We start from the raw sequence: 18,416 nt of genomic DNA on the forward strand, positions 1-18,416 counted from the left end.
CTTTGATGGCCATTATCCCTGACTGAAAAGTTTTCCAAGGATCAACGTGATAAGAAAGGCAGTCCTCACCATTCAGTTGAGAGAAAAAAGAAAAAAAATAAAAGGAAAAAAACAAGCTTTAAAAAGAAATTGCTAACTGACTTATTGACTGACGCGATTGGCGCCTACTTTTGTTACTGCGCATACGTTCTGCGCATCTCGCGATACTCGGGTTTCCTATGGGTAGTGCTTACTAATACAGGGATATTTTTGCGCGGTTGAAAACTATGCGGAGAAAACAGAGCTTAGCAAGTGCTCTTGGTATCCAAAAAGAAAATTGGGGGTAACCATGCATTTTTCAGAGATAATAAAGCCTCAATATGGAAAAAAACCGCCATACATTGCTTTGTATTGTACTGCTTTTTTGGGGGCTTTTTTGAATTATTGTTGTTGAATTATTGTTGAAAAATGCGTGGTTACCCTCAATTTTCTTTTTGGATTTCCATAGCCCTTGATAAGGTCTGCTTTCACCGCATAGTCATAAACCGCGCAAAAATAAATGAGCGATGTCGTCGTTATGGTGGAAAGAAATAGAAGAAATAATCTCACAGCTAATTTCTCAGTGACCAAAGACAAGTGCAATATCAGTGCTCAGATTTGCAGTGGGAATTTACATCCAACTGAAAATGCTTTTTTCGTCGAGGTAAGGGGCTTGAAAAAAAATTATGACCTCACCGGTCCGGGATCGGGATTGGGCTAAAACAGCTGTCGGGATTACGGGATTGATTTTGTCCGGGCTGGCGAGATTGAAGAACCCTATTGGGGACTCTCTAACGATCTCTAACAAGTGCATCCGTACACCCGGATAAAGGCCAACGACAACAAAACACAATATTGATGTTTTTGCAATAGTTGCCTAACTAGCCAACTCTAGAATGGAGGACACATTTCATGATGAAATGTTATGGGGGGCGTGTTCCAAAGTAACCTCTAATTGTACCTTTACTTATTCCCTTCTCCACACTTCACAATCTCTTTACGAACTGTTGCAATGTCTTTACTATCTGTCTACTGTACTTGTCTCTATATGAACTCTTTAGAATCCTGATGCAATCTCTTGAAGATTTCTTTTCGATCCCTTTACCATCTTTCTCGGTCTTTTCAAAACCTCTTTACCATCTACTTAAGTGATCTCTTTGCAATCTCTGTACGATCTTTTTTTAGGGCATTTTTGTTATCTGCGTCTTACAATCTTTTTACGGCCTCTTCACATTCTCTTTACGATCTCTTTAGTTGATTTATTTACGAACCCTTTGCGATCTCTTTCAGTTCTATTTCCGATCTCATTCAGATTTCTTTAATCTCTAAAACATTTCTATGCGATCTCATTACATTTTTACGATCTTTTTTCCATCACTTTACGATCTCTTTTCGATCACTCTACGATCTCCTTACAATCACTTTACGATCTCTTCGCAACTTTACAATCTTAGTTTAAACTCTTCACGTTCCTTTTATGGCGTCTTTACCATCTGTTAACTATCGCTTTACGATGTCTTTACAATCTTTCTATAATTACTCCACGACCTCTATCTCTTTACATTCTCTTTACGATCTCCTTTAGTTACATTCTTTTAACAGGTCTAGGCCTAATTATGATATCTTTACAGAATCTAAGGTCTATTATCTGTAACTAATCTTATTTCGAGCATTTTACGATCTATCGAGAACCACCTAGCGGGCTTCATTTCTCTGCAGTATGTGTTTGTGATATCACCTTTTTTTTTGTCTCATTCTTTCAATACTCGAGAGGAGCACATACTGAACTCTCCACATTCGGAAAATCTCCCAATAAAACATACCCAACCCTTGCTCGTATGGTACAGGCTAGGGCAGCCACTTTTACTTCATTGTTCCCCGAGCCAGTAAAAGCCATACGCGCATGCGTCTGAAATCAGACTGGGAGACTTGAAACAAAAGGTTGTCCCACGCGTTCATCTCGTATCTCGCTCCACGATCCACGAGAGGAACTGTTCGTTTACATCAGCAGGAAAGACACGTTAATCAACCTTATTTTCAAATTATTTTATTTGTATTATACACAACAAAGGAAATAAACAGTATCCTTAACAGGAAGGCAAACCATCTTGTGCTCTATTCTTGGGAAAGGCAACATTCCATTACCCCTGGCCACTGTCCCTTGGTCCAGTAACTTCTGATGTACAACATGGTTTAAAACGTTCACATCCTTTCCTGTGGAGGAGAAAACAGTGCTTAATTAACTCTACAAGATAAGAGAAACCCAACGTAAAAACTCCACCTTCATTGTCAGGTTAAATCCAGTTTATCATGGACTGGCCTGCTGGTAGCAATATTGCCGGTATACAGTAAAGGGCGGCCAGTCTTTCCTGTAATATTGTTTGTTTGTTTCTTTGTTTTAACATTTTGAAGAATGGATAGTGAAGTTTGTTTTTATCTGTAAACCATAGGAGGGGGCAGCAGGGATAGCACAGCACTCGCCTCCCACTAATGTGGCACGCGTTTGATTCCTGGAGTTGATGCCAGAATTATGTGGGATGAGTTTGTTGTTGGTTCTCGTCCCTGCTCCGAGGGTTTTGTTTGTTGTTGTTGTTTTTTTATGGGGGGGGGGGGGGGGAGGGGGCGGGGGTACGCGGGTTTTCTTCCCTCCACAAAAACCAACATTCCCAAATTCCAATTCGACCTGGAAACAGTAGATGAAAGAGCCTCTCTGTGGAAGCCAGTAAATACCTATTTATCATAATATACACAGAGTCTTTGATTCAAAGGTGAAAACATTGCTACTCACTTGTGGTGGTTTGATTGCTATGGCAGCAGTTGGCCTCTGTCTTGTCTGTTGTTGCTGTGATGGCTCAACTTGTAGGAGCTGTGACTGTTGCTGTTGCTGCATCATTGCTGCTTGTGGAGGATAAAATGCCGCTGCCCCCTGCATTGGCATACCATACATCTGCAGACACACAAACAACAAGTTACTAATTTGTCCCGACCGTGCGGCATTGACTGATGTAAAATTGTTTGTTGTTTATGCTTCCTGATGTATACTAACGAAACTAAAAATGTGAACACTTCAGATAATTCTTCTTTTCACTTTAAGAACAAAAACATCTAACAGACATAACTACTTCATCATTGAGGTACAATGTAATACTCACTGTGAATGAAGCTTGCCCTACTGAAGAAGCTTGCATACCTAAGCACAAGTAAGATGGAAGAAAGCGCAGCTTGTGAATACATTTGTACTCCAACTTTAATCAACATCAAGATGCAGGATAGTGGAGGAGGTTGGGCAACTAAGGGATGTTAATTTGATTTTATCAAACATTTTTCCTCAAAATTCCCTTAATGGTGTCCAAAGAATGGATAAAATACCTAATCTGGATGATTAATCCTTTAATCCCAATATATATTAAAGAAGATTTTTGACTGGAAAAATAATTTCTGTATCTTTGTACCTCACAGACAGTGAAAGATTTTGACTGGCAAATCGTTTCTGTACTTCTGTACCTTACAGGCAGTGAAAGATTTTTTTGACTGGTAAATCATTTCTGTATCTCTGTACCTTACAGACAGTGAAAGATTTTGACTGGAAAATCACATTTTTGTACCTTACTGTACCTTACAGACAGTGAAAGATTTTGATTGGCAAAGTTTGAACCTTTTGTGCCAGCAAAGTAGTCAGAATAATATTATTGTCTGTAGTTCATCATGTGAAAATAAGGTGAGAGAATGTGAGGAAATGGTTAATTTGCACTTCTGACTGCCTGCACGGGCCACGCAGCAGAGAAACTCAAACAATTCAATACCTCAACATTGAATGGTTTAAGTATGAGATAGATAGATAGAAAGATAGTTTATTAAAAAACTGCATCGCAGTATTTTCTAAAAGTATTTTCTAATCGTATTCCTATACAAGGTACACAGTAGTCTTAAGGGTCCTTCTCAGTAATAATAATGCTATAGAAGTTGGTTTCAGTAATTTGAGTTCAGTTTTTTGTAACAACATTATCAATTGTTAGTCAATTTACTCAACTCTAGTGCTTTGTGCATGCTTTTTGTATCCTGTTGGCCAAGTTCAAATGCACTTTGCAGTTAATCAATAAATTTAGAGCATTAAAACTGCTTTTATTCTCCATCTGCTATAAATTGTTGGATGGTATTAAAAGATACCAGACTGTAAAAAGCTTTCCTTGGGATACCTGAAGGTTTGTCATATAGTTGGTGTTGTACTGTATTTTGATTAAGGCTTCCAAAGTTAAAGTTTAAATTCTTACCAAGGATCAGAGAGAAACAAAACTTTCTGAGGTTCCCCCTGAATGTGTCTCCTGACTCTGATCTGTAAACGAAGTAAAGACAAATTACACAACTGTAGCTAATGTTTCAAATGAAGTACCATCACTGGTTCAAGTGCTTTAAATCTTGGATTTGAAATATACATCTATTAGAACAAATCTTTGTAAAAATTATGCAGAATAAACTTTAAAATTCACCCTGAGTAATAACTATGGCAACTGAACTACACCCATGAAGAGTGGTGGGAAATATTAGAGGAGACCTTTTTTCATCATCATCATCATCATCATTTATTTGCCTTAGTAAAAGAAAAAAACATTCAAATTACAAGTCAAGGTAATGGCGAGAAGACCTCAAGAAACCACCAGGCTTATAAGAGAGGCCACCTCGGCTGTCATTAATAAACAGAACTTATGGTGCTGCGTAAGTGCGGCTACAGGTGTAGCTTGGTCAATTCATGATTTTACAAATAAACACTGAAACATTTTTTCCTTTTTTCCTTAAAGGTGAAAAACCTTTGCGGGAATACTTGTGATCACGACATTGTAACTAGAAAGTTTTCTTTTCCAGGAAGACTCACCAATAAAGCTAAGTGGAAACTAAACTAGATTACAAGTTGTCTCTCATTTTTCAGGGAGAGTGGGGTTAGTGAAACACAGAAGCATGCCTGTGTTGCATCCAATCATGGGAGGTGATTCTATTGCATGCTTACGAGTTTTGCTTTCTCTAGCATGACTGACAAAATAATAGAGACCACTTATAGTCTAGAGGAGGCTCAGGCAAAGCTCAATAATAACAGGTTTCAACAAAACGCTGACCCCATAATGACCCTTAACTGACCTCCTCAAAAAATCTCAGGGAAAACCAAAAAATATGAAATGAAAGTTATAAAGTTAACCTACCTGAAAGATGAAGATGGTGGAAGCGTGACAAAACAATGCAAATGACGACTGAGTTACAACTCAATTTAAGGTTTCTAGACGTCTGCAGCCAGTTAATGTTGTTGTGAAACAATTTGTGAACTTTCATTCCCACGGGAAAATTGAACAGAAAAAGATTGCAGGTCCCGCTCTGCCTCACTATTCCTGCGCTGATGCGCTATTGCCTCGCCGGTAATGTCGGGTGAGTAGTTTATATCATTTTTATAATTCTATTTTTGGTACTTGAATGGTTGTGAACTTCACGAGGAAGCAGCCCTTTCAAACTATTTTGGTCACAACGAGAACTGGACGGTAAGAAACATTGTAGCCATTCCTCGTCAGATTTGTGGTGCATTCTGTCATTTTGGAAATTTCAGGTTGGTTTATAACTTTAATTTGACATTTTCTCTTTTTTCCCTGTGTTTTTTTTAGGGGGTCGGTAAGGGTGTCAACGTTTTGTCAAAACCCAATAATAACAGTGACTAGTCTTGACTTTTGGTGAATTCAGGTAGATACACTCAAAGTAATTTGTAGATTTGAACTCTTTTATGTTAGTTTTCCAACAATGACTTGTCAAAGTAAACACATTTAAGAGAATGAAGAACGGCACGCAAAATGGAATGCACACTTTAGCATGCTTTTGTGGTGTTTGGCCTTGTCAAAATCTCAAGTATTTATTGTCACTTGAGGTCTTTATATACAAAAACTCAAATTTGGCATCTTTTGCCTCATTTTCAAAATGACAGACTTTGCAAGTGTATGCTCTAAATATCGTCAGCTTCTCTTCACAAACACAGAGAAAAACCCCCTGCACTTGCAGCACTGATTATGTAGTCCAATATTATACAGTTAAAGTCTGAATTTCTTACCAAGGCTCAGAGTTCAACAAAACTTTCTGAGGTTCCTCCTGACTGTGTCTCTTGGCTCTCAACTACAAACAAAGTAAAGAGAGTTTACAAAGCTGTAGCTAATAGGGAACTTAAGCAATGACGATGGTGACAGCAACAAGAACACCATAAAACAATAGATTTAATGAGCAAACATATTAGAGGAAAACTTTGCAGGAATATTCGCTATCATGGGATTGCAACTAAAAAGTTTTCTTCCAAATGAAACTGCACCAAGAAAAGTAAGTATAGGTACAGTGTAGTTACACTAAACTATACTATAATTAATTAAGTAGTCTCTTTTTTTTGTCAGGGATAGTAGAGGAAGCGAAACATGGGAGGACATGTGTGGCATCTCCTACATACATGTAGGCAATTCCTACGTAACAGATCATGTGTTTCATTCACTCTACTATTGCTTAGAAAAAATTAAAGACTTAAGTTCTAGTCTAAAGCTAAAAAAGACATTAATTTTTGGATGTTATGTTTATTGTGCTCACATAAATACTGACACTTGGGGGTTTTGACAGGGGTAAATTCAGGTAGTTACACACAAAATTACCGTTAATTAGGCAGTAATTAGGTTGTTTGATTTGTGTGCTGTAGTTTAAAAGCGAATACAAATTAAGGAGTGTGTAAAAAGCTGAAAGAACACAAAATAGTATACAATTAAAGGGAATGCATGTTTTAGCATCCTTTTGTGGACTTTCGCTTTTTAAAATAGTCAAAATTTCACCCAGTTTTGTCAAGGTCCAGAGTAGTCATTAGGGAACCTTAAAGTAGCGACCATGGCAACGCCAATGAAAAAGTCACTTGAAAATAAATCTTCACTTATAATTTGCTAATTTGCAATTACTAAACTCGTTCCGACTTGCTCAAAAATGGCAAACTACCCAGGAACCAAATTGTTAAGAGTGTCGTTCAAATTAAGAAAGAGCTAGAATGAAAAATTCCCCGTCCTGTACTCACGTCCTCCACAAACCTTGAATTTGGTCATTTCACGTTGTTGTTTTACAGGGGATGACAAAGAAATGTACCTAAATTTAAAACGCATGTGCAGGCAATTGTCTTTCCTCGTTAAACCCATTTGTTCTGCAGAGTTGTGGTTGCCGTCTCCGTCGTCAACGCTAAAGCTCCCTATTAAGGCCGTAACCTGCAACACCAGGTGTTGCTGTTATGGCTGAATTTCCTGGAATGAACCTTGATGGAACAGGTGATGTTAACATTATTTTGTAGGTTCATACAAGATTGTTACAGTGTGAAGCTATATATATCATACGGCTAAAAACTTACAACTCTGAAGGTTCTCACACAAACACTACCTTTAGTGCCTCTTTGTCTCATTTTCAAAATGGCCGACTTTGCAAGTCTATGCCTTCAATACTGTCAGCTTATGTGCCTCTAAAAATGTCAAGAAATGTTGATGTTGAGGCTGATTCAATAAATTATTAGATATTATGAGAATGATGCATTATTCAGTAGGTGACACAGGCATACTCAGAAAAAAATCTGAGTGCTCCCATCATGAGTCGAACCTACATCTGAGGCCATTAAACTAGGTTCATGGGACAAACATCCTGCATGCTAATAGACTCATGAAAGGACCACTCAGAATATTTTTCCGAGGGGTGTGTCACTTACTGAGTAATGCATCATCGTCATTTATTCACCAGGCTTAAAATATTCGATCACATTTATTCCATTGCAAAAGAGATAATTATTATGTTAACTCTAATAAGCCTATTATAAAGTTAAAGTTCAAATTCAAATTCTTACCCAGGGTCAGAGATAAACAAATCTTTCTGAGGTTCCTCCTGACTGTGTCTCCTGGCTCTCAAATGGGGCCGGTTCCTTGCATGTGACTATTAAGGGAAGGGATCATTGGGCTCTTGCATGCTCATATTTGATGGTCTAATGGATGAAGCAGAAATCTGTTGGCACCACAGACAGGTGAAAGCTGCAGTGGGTGATGTTTGTACAGAAGCTCTCTCTTTCTAATGCCTGCATTTCTCCCGTGCAGCTCTGCTCCTTTCACTTTCAAACCTGTGGGTTGCCTTCCTGATTGACAAGAGCCATTCCTCACAATTTAAAGCATCAGGATCCTGTTGACATGGTTTGTGTGGTATCCACTGTACCAAGGATGACAGATTGTCTCTTAAGCTGGTCCTTGTAGATTAATTCCTTGGAGCACCCCAGTCACATGTTCCAGCTTTCAGCTCGCTGAAGAGCACTGATTTTGGCGCAAAAACAGTTGAGGAGATGACCATACGGCAGTTGTTCCGTCTGTTCATTGATGACTGCGCCCTCCTTGCCTCACACTGAGGTTAGTCTCCAACACATTGGCTCTCAACGACAACTACAAACGAAGTAAAGACAGTTACACAACTGTAGCGAAATAAATGTTTCAAATGAAGTACTATCACTGGTTCAAATACCTAAAATATTGGATTTGAAATTAAGATTAGAACAAACCTACATGAATCCAAAGTCTATTTCTGCCTGTCAACATAGTAGCTGAACTACACCCATAAAGATTGCTGGGAAATTGTAAAGGAGGGCTTTGCAGTAATACTCTCTGCAATCACGGGATTATGACTAAAAAGTTTTCTTTCTGTGAAAACTTGCTAAAAAGCTTGGTGGAAGCTAAACTACATGTAGACAGCAAGTACTCCCTTATTTCTCTCAGGTATAGTAGATAAAGTGAAACATGGGAGCATACCTGTATGTATTCATCTCCTCACTGGAGGAAATTCCTGTGCAAACATGTCACTCTGTTAGTGCAAAGAAAAATAAGACTACAGTCAGACCTCTATTAAGCGGCCACCCTGGGGACTTTGAAAACTGGCCGCTTAATAGAGGTTGGCCATTGAATAGAGGTATCGAATACAGCACTTTACTGACAAAATAATAATTCGGGACTTTGGAAAGTGGCAGCTTAATGGAGGGTGGCCGCTTAATAGGTAGCCGCTTAATAGAGGTCCGACTGCACTTGAAGTCTAAACCTAAACAAGATGTTTTCAAGGTAAAGAGGTTTTTCAAGCTCAATAGCGACACTAATGGCTTGTTTACAAGGATGGAGGGTAACCCCAGCCTTCCCTCCTTGTAAACTGGCCCTACAGTGTAACTACATGTACATTGTATATAGAGCAGTTTTCAATGGAGTTTCGTAAAACCAAAACCAAAGTAATTACTCTGGCCAATTGTGACAGATGTCGACAGCGTTATGAACCAATAAGAATTCAAAGCAAATACATGTAACTGGCGCCAAGCGTGGGGAAACATATGCAAGCAAGTCATAATTGGTTTTGGTTTTGCATCTCACTGGTTGAGAAAGTGGTGCAAGTTTTGTCAACCAATCACAGAGTGTAGTAATGTAAAACCAAAGCAAAAACGCAATTACTTTCGACACTCAATTGAAAACCGCTCTATACAAAGTAATAAGACAGATTTTAATTTCTGCCTTTGTTTTTCCCCAATCTCTTCCCAGAGTAAACACAAAAGAGAGTGAAAGAGCTGGTAAAAAACACGCACACAAATCAGGAAATTATGGACGAAACTACACAAAAGAGTATGCAACAGGAATGAATTCAGGAAGAAATGAATAAATGAACAAACAAATACCATACTGAAACAGCAGTAAACAAACAATGTTTTTACATATTTAATCTCATAAAAAAATTACTTAACATAAAAGCATAAACATGGCAACAACAACAACAACAATAATAATAATAATAATAATAATAATAATAATAATAATAATAACAATAATAATAATAATTAAAGAAGATATGGAAAACATGTTAAAAGAAATACATGTATCAACGCCAAAACGTCATGTTCTTGTGTTGATATTTCTTTTAAAATAATAATAATGATGATGAGAATGATGTATCATTCTAGAAAGTGACACAGGCATCGGAAAAAAGAAATCCGAGTACTCCTATTAGGAGTCCAACCTAAGATCTTCTGATTACTAGTTCGGATGCTCTACCACTCATGATAGAATAATACATCAATTTCTCATTCATTCACCAGGCTTAATTTAATTCATGTACCACATGTTCGACATTCATATCCTAGCAGTATGCAGGATATTTGTTCCATGAACCTAGTTTAATGGCCTTTTGCTCTTTGCTTTGCCCTTCTCACTATAAACCTGCACCAACTCTTGGAACTGTATATCGTAGCGGAGCCCTACACCGATTCTGCACATAGGTGTGTCAAAGATTCCAAGATCAACACCTGGTTTTATGACGCCATACTCTTGGTAGTCATACAAATGACCAGGGCCCGGTTGTTCGAAAGCCTATTACGCTAATCCACAATTAAAAGTTAACTGAGGTTTTCAACTCACTCATTAAAAATGTTTTTAAGACCTAATTTTAAGCTAGAAGTAAAAAAAAGTCAAAGTCAAAACTGAGGGACAAAAATCTTTTTGAAAAATCTTTATTGTTTAGTAGTTAAACTCGAATCAAAGTTCATCCAGGATTAGCCTAATCGGGCTTTGACCAACTGGGCCCTGGCTGATCGATTTTGAAGGGGTGAATCTTTCTGAACTTTAACATCATCTGTCCTTGCGGATCAAAAACAAGGTAGGTGTTGTAAAGCTTACCCGAAGGATCCTTTTCAATCAGTGACCCACCTACCATGTAAACTCGGTGATCTTTTGCGCATTTTGACATCAAATCCGTCGAGGGACCAGGTATTTCTACTGCAAACTTCAGAAAGTCGTCCTGACTATTTGTGCTGGGTGGTTGCAAATTCTGGAAGCAGGATAAGTTTCGCGCCTGTCTGCACAGCTTGAGCAATCAGTTCTTGTAATTTCTGCAGATTATGTTCTTTTCTAGCGGTTGGGAGGAGCTGAATCGATGCAACACGGATTTTTTTTACATTTAGTAAAAATGCCTTCTTTGCTCGCCATTTTGTTTCCATCATCTCAGACGCTCTGCCCCAACCCTCGAATAAAACTCGGTCAGCTCAGAGCGCTTTAGAGGCTGAGAACGAGGCGGGTGGACAAAATAAGTGTCCGTCTATATAATGGCAGACATACTTAGTATTCTTTTGTGTGCATGCAAATAAGCCTTTTTGACCTCACTTTTGAGTGAAAATTCTTTTGTTCTTACACAAGCTAGCGAGGCCAGGAAGGCTAATTTAAATGAATACAAAAGAATAATAATTAGGCCCTCCGTAATATGTATGAAAGAGGTCTATGTATTAAAAAAGATCTCTTGGACCGTTGGCACTGTTTGGGTGCAAATTTTTGGAAGGTAACTAATTATAGATCACTGGAAAGACATTAATCAGTGACTAAATCAAGATTGCACTTTGTCAATTAAATAAACAACTTATTTTGACAAGATCGTGTGAGGATTAATAATGTTATAAAGCTGTTACTGCAAGAATTATGGATGAACTTAAGCCAATAAAATTTTATTTCACAGAACAAATGATGAAATTGTTATTAGAAAAGCTTTTAAGTGATATTTCTGGTAGAATTTCTGGAAACAATTTGACTCCAATTCAAGTTGCCCGGGAAGTTGTAGAATAAATAATATCAACCTCTGCTTCTTTGACCAAATGAAATTGACTGGATTCTACTAAATATACAATTTTTGCAGAGCGCATGAAACTGCACCAAATTCTCGCATTTCTCTTTTTTTGTGCGAATTATCCCGGCCAATCTATTGGCAAGAACTTAACTACGGTGCCTACAAATACCGAAGTATTTTTACGCGGTTTATAACTATGCGGGAAAAGTAGATCTTAGCAAGAGATATCGGAATCCAAATAGAAAATTGGGGGTAACCACGCAATTATTTATTTTGATTTTTATTATTATTATTATTATTATTATTATTAATGATTTCTTGAAACATAAGAAAACTTAAACCATCCCTAAACGTGCAAACAGACTCGATTCGCGCAAAGGTATTCACCTGAAGAACTTGTGATCCTTTGTTAATATGCTAATTTGTAGAGACTGTAAAGTATAGAAATCAAATCTTTGCATTAATTTATCCACTTTGCCTTGAGAATGGTGTCACGATGACGCCGAAACGTCGGCTATTAACTTTAATTTTCGCTTGATTATTATTATTATTATTATTACATGTATTATTATTATTATTATTATTATTATTATTATTATTTTAGAGGTAATCAGGCAACAAAAATTCTAAAAAGTTGTAAAATATAAAGGAATGTATGGCGTTTTTTCCAAATTGAAGCTTTATTATCTCTCAAAATGGCATGGTTACCCTCAATTTTCTTTTTGGATACCAAGAGTACTTGCTAAGTTTTGCTTTCTCCGCATAGTCTTAAACCGCGCAAAAATATCCCTGTATTCACCTTTTCATGTTTATAACGAGAAAATACGCATTCATTTGCGCAAAATGGGAACCAATTGCGCGAAGATACATTCATTAGCGCCAAACAACGAACATTCGCGCTTAACTCAGATTCAATAACGATGTTTGCATTTTTATCAACATTCAAAAACACTTTTGGGTATTCTTATGCGTCATTCGACATACAAAATAGAAAAAAAATACTTTCATTTGCGCTAATATTCAAGTCATTAACACCATCTTGAAAGTCATTGGAGGTAATAGACAAACACTAACGTGCATCAGAACGATTTATTAACATTTTTATCACACTGTTTGAAATTCATTAGCATTCCTGGACGGCGTTAGTGTGGATAAGACAAATATTAATGCGCTTGTACAAACAATTGAGCGTTCTTCAGATTCAATATACAAAAATCGATTTTCAATTGAACAGTACAATTTCAAAAAATTATTTTGTTCTCAATTTTAATTTAGCCTTCAATAAGCTCTCTATTCAAACATCTTGGCAGATAGGTCTGCATGAAGCGGTACCATTGCGCACTTTTAGATGCGGTCACAGTGTCGATGTTTCTGTGCAGAGCTTCAAGCAGTTGTTGTGTTCGAAACTTCCCTAGTAAGATTCCTCGTGCTCTAGCCTCGTCTCTGTTATCCATGCGTCTTTGAATTTCCGGACGTGAGATGTCAGCCTTGATTGCTGCTTTCAGACACCTTATTGCCTGTTCCACGATGTTTAGGAAAGGACTGTAGGGGGGAAGCATTTTAAGCTCTGTGTTTGGGACCGGAATGGCAGGGTTTCGGTGGGCCGTCGCTCCGTCATACACAAAGATTATCAACTCGTCGGGATCCAGATTCGCTTGTGCCAGGAAGTTATCGAAACGAGCAGCATTCATTCCGCCAACAGCAGCTGAGGAAAACACAAGTCCATTGGTAGGCGATATTGCCATGATCACACTCAAGTTTCGTCCTCGCTGGCCGCACACTTGGCGGTACGCCCTCTCTCCCTGCCGCGCCCTACCGTGACTTCTGGCTGTCCAAATGTTAAAACCACATTCGTCGACGAACACGCAGTGGCGCACTACGGCATGGTTCATAAACCAGGTCGCGTAATCGACTCGCTTGTTCAGTGCATCAGGTCTGTTTCTGTCAGCAGGGAGGGCCCTTTTCAGTTTTACTCGAAACATCATCCCGTCTAATGTCCTTGCTACGGTGCGGTCATGGATCTCGGGTTTGACTGGTAACCGTCTCCTCAGTTCACGGTTTATCTGAGCAAGTGTGAGTAGACAGTTTTTTGATGATTTGCTCTGGGCAATCTCTCATCTCATCATCCACGCGCACGTTGTTTCTACCCCCTCGTGGTCTCTCCTGGATCCTGCCTTCTCTGATGTAGTGCGCCATGATGCCTCTTGCCGTTGATCGATTCACTCCGAGCATGTCTGCGACCAAAAGATAGTCTTCCTCCTCGTCCTCGAATGCTCTTACGATTCTCTCCCTGTGTTTGAGTGGTATTCGGTTTCTTCGTGGCATTTTGTCAGAGGTCAGGAAACCCTTACGAAGCCCATTTGAGGTTAATATTAAAAAAATTAAATCACGATTCCTTGCTAGAGGCTACCCAAATAATCTGATTAAAAAAATTTTTATCGGATGTCAAATTTACAGAAGGGTCATCGGCATTGAAGCAAGAAGACAACACCCCCAAACAAATATTGCCTTTCGTAACACAATATCAATCATCAGTGCCCAACCTCAAACATGTTTTAATGGGAAAATGGCACTTAATACAAAACCAGCCTTTCTTACGAGAAATCTTCAAAGAGCCACCACTAATTTCCTTTATAAAAGGAAAATCTCTAAATGACATGCTAGTCAGAGCAAAAATATAAAGAGGTTACACATCAAAATATGTTTCATGCAGGCCTGTCACCCCTTGCTATCTCCTACCGTATCCTTCTAAACAAGAAACATGTTAAATAATCCAGAAAAGTTCTAAAACGTCTATCTGTCAAGGGAATCATCCCGACAGTGAAATCAAGGTAACTAAAAACCTCTTTGTCTGGAAACATCAGCGCAGCCGATGCGCTTCAAGTCCGGTAAAATAATAATTGCACAGTGTAAAAATTCTGGTTTTAATGCTTCAGTGATTTACTCCTAAAACAGCCGGTTTACACTGCACAAGGAGTGTATAACAATAAATTAAGAAATGTACTGTAAAGCGTCGTGCACTCAAACCTATGAAGCATGGTACTCGCAATAGCTTTTTTCACTTCCAAAACAGGAAAACAGAAAAACAGTCGTAAATGGCTTCCAACCCTTCTACAAAACAATAAAACAAACAACAGAACAATACCCCCAACCCCAAAAACAACAGCAGCCGCCACACAGTTAAAACAATTACAAGCTTACTAGATCTACTACTCTACAGAAACAGTCCGGCGCCGGGTTTGTCGCGTCCAACCTGTGTTGTTTATTTTAAAAAAGGTAAAATATTCACACAAAAAATGTTTCCTTTGAAGCACAAACCGTGTCTAAATATTCAAAGTGACTCGATAAAAGCAAACCTCTTCACCTAGCCTCAAGGGATTTGAACTTGAACTTGAACTTGAACATTAATATTCTTGTTATCTGTTGAACATTATATTTTGACCTGACGATGGTGTCATGTGGACACCAAAACGTTGTAAATATGATTCTACCCGTAATTTTCATAATCAAATCGATCACTTTTAATTAATGCCCAAGGAAACGGGAAAAATACTGTTACGGTTCGGTCTCACTACAAATCGCAGAAAATACAACTCAAACGGACCCATATTTTTTTATACAACTTTTTATTTTTATAACCAATTATAATTGCTGAAAAGCCTTACTCAAGGAGCTTCAATAATGTTATGTATGTACATCTAATAATAATAATTGTTTATTTCCAGCATATCTGCATAGTAGCTCTACATCTGGAAACTAACTACAGTAAAAAAGAGTCTATGTACAAACATTTAGCTAAATACAAATATGCACACACGCTATTTGAAAACTATAATATATAAAAACCATGCTAAAGAAAAAACTTATAAAATTCAAAATCTCATGAAATCTAAAGTTAGTATTGTTGAGTGTTAGCTGCACTGTTTATAGGCTTTGTCCCACAAAACGTGTCTTTAACCATTCGGTTAAAAGAACAAGAGTCAGTACGTGATCTTATTTGTTTAGGAAGCTCATTATACAGTTTAGATACAGAATCCTGAAAAGGTCCTTTTGTGAGTGGTACAACTAGCTGTGGAGCCCAATTTGAACGCAGCTGTCTCTTCAAAATAATTATCCCTTCTACTGGTAGGTACTCTGCCCACGATGGATCGTTCATCGCTCGATGGGCAGTTCGAGGCAAATGGAATTGAGTTCGTTCTTTTCATTGGGAGCCAACCCAACTTCATTACATCTTCTTCAGTAGCAGGATGGTTGATGATGCAGAGGTGGAAACGTCATGACACGGATCAAGACGTGCACCAGATCAACGATTTCTGAAGAGCACTTTTCACATCTCGCTGTTATTGCTGTGCATTACCCTGAGAGATTCGAGGTAGAAAAAATATGCGAGGCCTTTGTAAAAGCTCATCCTAGAATACTCTTTCAGACTACGTTGTTTGATTAACGAGGTTTATAGAGAAACGACAAATAACTATTGTTGATACTGCTGTCCTTTATAATCATGCATTATTATTTTGGGGTTTCTGGCTGAGAAATAAGATCAACTCCAAATTTTATATCATACCTTCACGACGCTTTTCAAGTGAAAAATCGGAAACATTTTTCGGGGAGAGGGTGGGCATTGGCTCCGGATCCCCTTAAGAGCTCGTGGCAAAGGCACGGGGCCGTCACTCGCCTTCCACACTATTGGCGTTGCAGGTTATTTAAATAGTGTACAACACCCCCCTTTCAGAAGTTCCTGGATCCGCCCCTGTGATAAAGCTTGCTGCGAAACTGATTTATTATCCACTGGATGTTCTTTTGTAGATACGCTGGAAGGGGGTAACACACTATATCGTCTATGTATGTAAATTGTTTTTCCTAATCAACTAATCAACAGTGCCTTGGTTTATACAAAAATTCAAAAACAAAACATAATTCAGCCGCTAATAATCGATTGTTGTCCTTTTTACAAAGGCAAAATTTGGCGGTCATCCGTGTCAAGGTTTGTCCTTCGGTCAATAAAGCACCCTCTTAATCAACCATTGCCCATGTTGACGGTGAAAACGCGCGCAGAACTTTAAAAGAACTCTAAAGCTTTCCACAGTAGTTTAGGCAAAGTCTCCCATAACTCTATGCGAACAATATTTTCAAACTCCTTCAGCAAACCCAAGTCCAGCATACTCTTTTCTGTCGTGCGGTAAGAGAAATGCACAGCAAGAGCTTCACCAACGACACAATTAGGATGCGAAGCAGATCCGGAATACCTCTCTGTCCACCAGCGCTCATCGTTCTCGTTGATCGGGCCCACCTCCATCAGTCTCCTGATATCAACGAGGTCTGCATCGAAGAGAAAGAGATTAATGCTGAAACGTAGCCGATCCGTGGTATGCTCTCGTTTGGGAAACAGGTATCTGTTCGTTTGATTCTTATGATAATGATTTACAAATGCACGAAGGATCATTTCGGCGCAATCCGCTCTTTTCCATCCACAGTTTGCGAAAGGATGGTACTCAATTTTGAATTCTTTGGGATTTACTTCTTTGTCAAAAACGCCAATCTGTTGATGAAGCCAGTTGCATCGCCAGTTGGAAACGATGTTGGCGAAGTGAATGAAGCAATCGCTTGAATTCTTTTCCATTAGCATGGTTCCAAAAACATTTGGCCGAAGGTACACGATATCATCATCAATTTTGAAATAAACATCCAAAGGATTTTCCTTGAGGCGTTGAAAAACGTAGTAGTGAACAGCGTCATAGAATTTTGCTAACTTCACTATTTTCGTAATGGGGTCTTTCTTGAAATACACCAACTGAAAAGCTTCATCGTTCAAAATACCATTAGCAGTCTCCGAGAAGTTCTTTAGCTTGACTTGCGTTTCTTCAGTGTATCCCAACATGGCAAATAACACCTTGTCGACCACACCACCGTTTGGTCGAAGCTCTCGGCTGAGGTAAGGAAGCAGGATACGGAGATACTGCCAACGACCAGTGAATATGCACACATGAACTCGACCTCGATTACTTTCGATATCCACATCCATGGCTTTGCCTTGGTTTTGCACCGTAGGTCCCACAGCAACTGGTGCAGGATTTGTCGAGTGCAATTCATATTGTAAGAGCAAAATCAACTGAAAAAGAGACACCACAAGAAGAGAGAGAAAGTATTTAAGCAAATGTGTCTTTTTCATAGCGCCGGGTGTTGTTCGCTCCATCTATTTGCAAAGCGCGTCCCTACTGAAACATCCTAGAGATCCCATGTCATCGGCCCCCTGCCTAGCGGCTACATTCCAAATATGGCAGATTTATAGAAAACGCATATCGAATTGGAAAACATAGCACATGAACTTTGAAACGCACGTGGTAAGGACTCCAAATACATGAATTAGCAAATAAAATGCAATCAACGGTGCTAATAGATTGTTTGTTTTAAAACGTCATACAGGCAAAGACTTCTGGTAATTCAGGTAAGCTTTTTTCATGTCCAAAACTTATTAAATCATTAATAATGATTCGTAACGTATCGCAACGTGTAAACCAGCCTTTATAGTATACTAAATTTCGTAACGACGCCTAAAGTTGCCTGGAGCGTTCTTTATTACTTATTCTTGATTTAATGAAAATTTCTTTGATTATCTTCTTGGAACATTCGGGTTTTTCATATTTGAAGCACAACGGGGGAAAGATTAGCACATGTGCGGGAATGAAGCATGACAACTTCTGTGGTACGTGAGATGTGCCAACTTGCAACACTTAATTGTTGTACTGCAC

The 18,416-nt window shown here is 38.6% G+C and overlaps 1 protein-coding gene and 1 long non-coding RNA gene across 5 annotated transcripts; both read right to left on the bottom strand.

Moving 5' to 3' along the window:
• Positions 1-1,233: 1,233 nt before the first annotated feature.
• Positions 1,234-11,775, bottom strand: LOC146481667 (uncharacterized). Of its 4 annotated transcripts, XR_014864284.1 has the most exons (7): positions 10,731-11,775; positions 7,892-8,471; positions 6,098-6,159; positions 4,290-4,351; positions 3,171-3,208; positions 2,807-2,965; positions 1,234-2,232 (listed from the first exon to the last, which is right to left on the bottom strand). It is a non-coding gene; the product is annotated as an uncharacterized LOC146481667 (long non-coding RNA). The 4 variants fall into 4 exon arrangements; XR_014864282.1 differs by lacking the exons at positions 4,290-4,351; positions 6,098-6,159; positions 7,892-8,471; positions 10,731-11,775 and adding an exon at positions 3,634-3,884 and having other exon boundaries at positions 3,171-3,522; XR_014864281.1 differs by lacking the exons at positions 4,290-4,351; positions 6,098-6,159; positions 7,892-8,471; positions 10,731-11,775 and adding an exon at positions 3,634-3,884 and having other exon boundaries at positions 3,171-3,577.
• A 985-nt stretch (positions 11,776-12,760) lies between these two features.
• LOC146481668 (uncharacterized) lies at positions 12,761-13,683 on the bottom strand. The gene has a single exon (XM_085107601.1). The coding sequence runs from the start codon at positions 13,650-13,652 to the stop codon at positions 12,939-12,941; it is 714 nt and encodes a 237-aa protein (XP_084963727.1). The 5' UTR covers positions 13,653-13,683; the 3' UTR covers positions 12,761-12,938.
• Positions 13,684-18,416: the final 4,733 nt, after the last annotated feature.

This window comes from Pavona decussata, unplaced genomic scaffold (genome assembly GCF_977016875.1).
Source record: "Pavona decussata unplaced genomic scaffold, jaPavDecu1.1 SCAFFOLD_48, whole genome shotgun sequence".
NCBI classification, from domain to species: domain Eukaryota; kingdom Metazoa; phylum Cnidaria; class Anthozoa; order Scleractinia; family Agariciidae; genus Pavona; species Pavona decussata.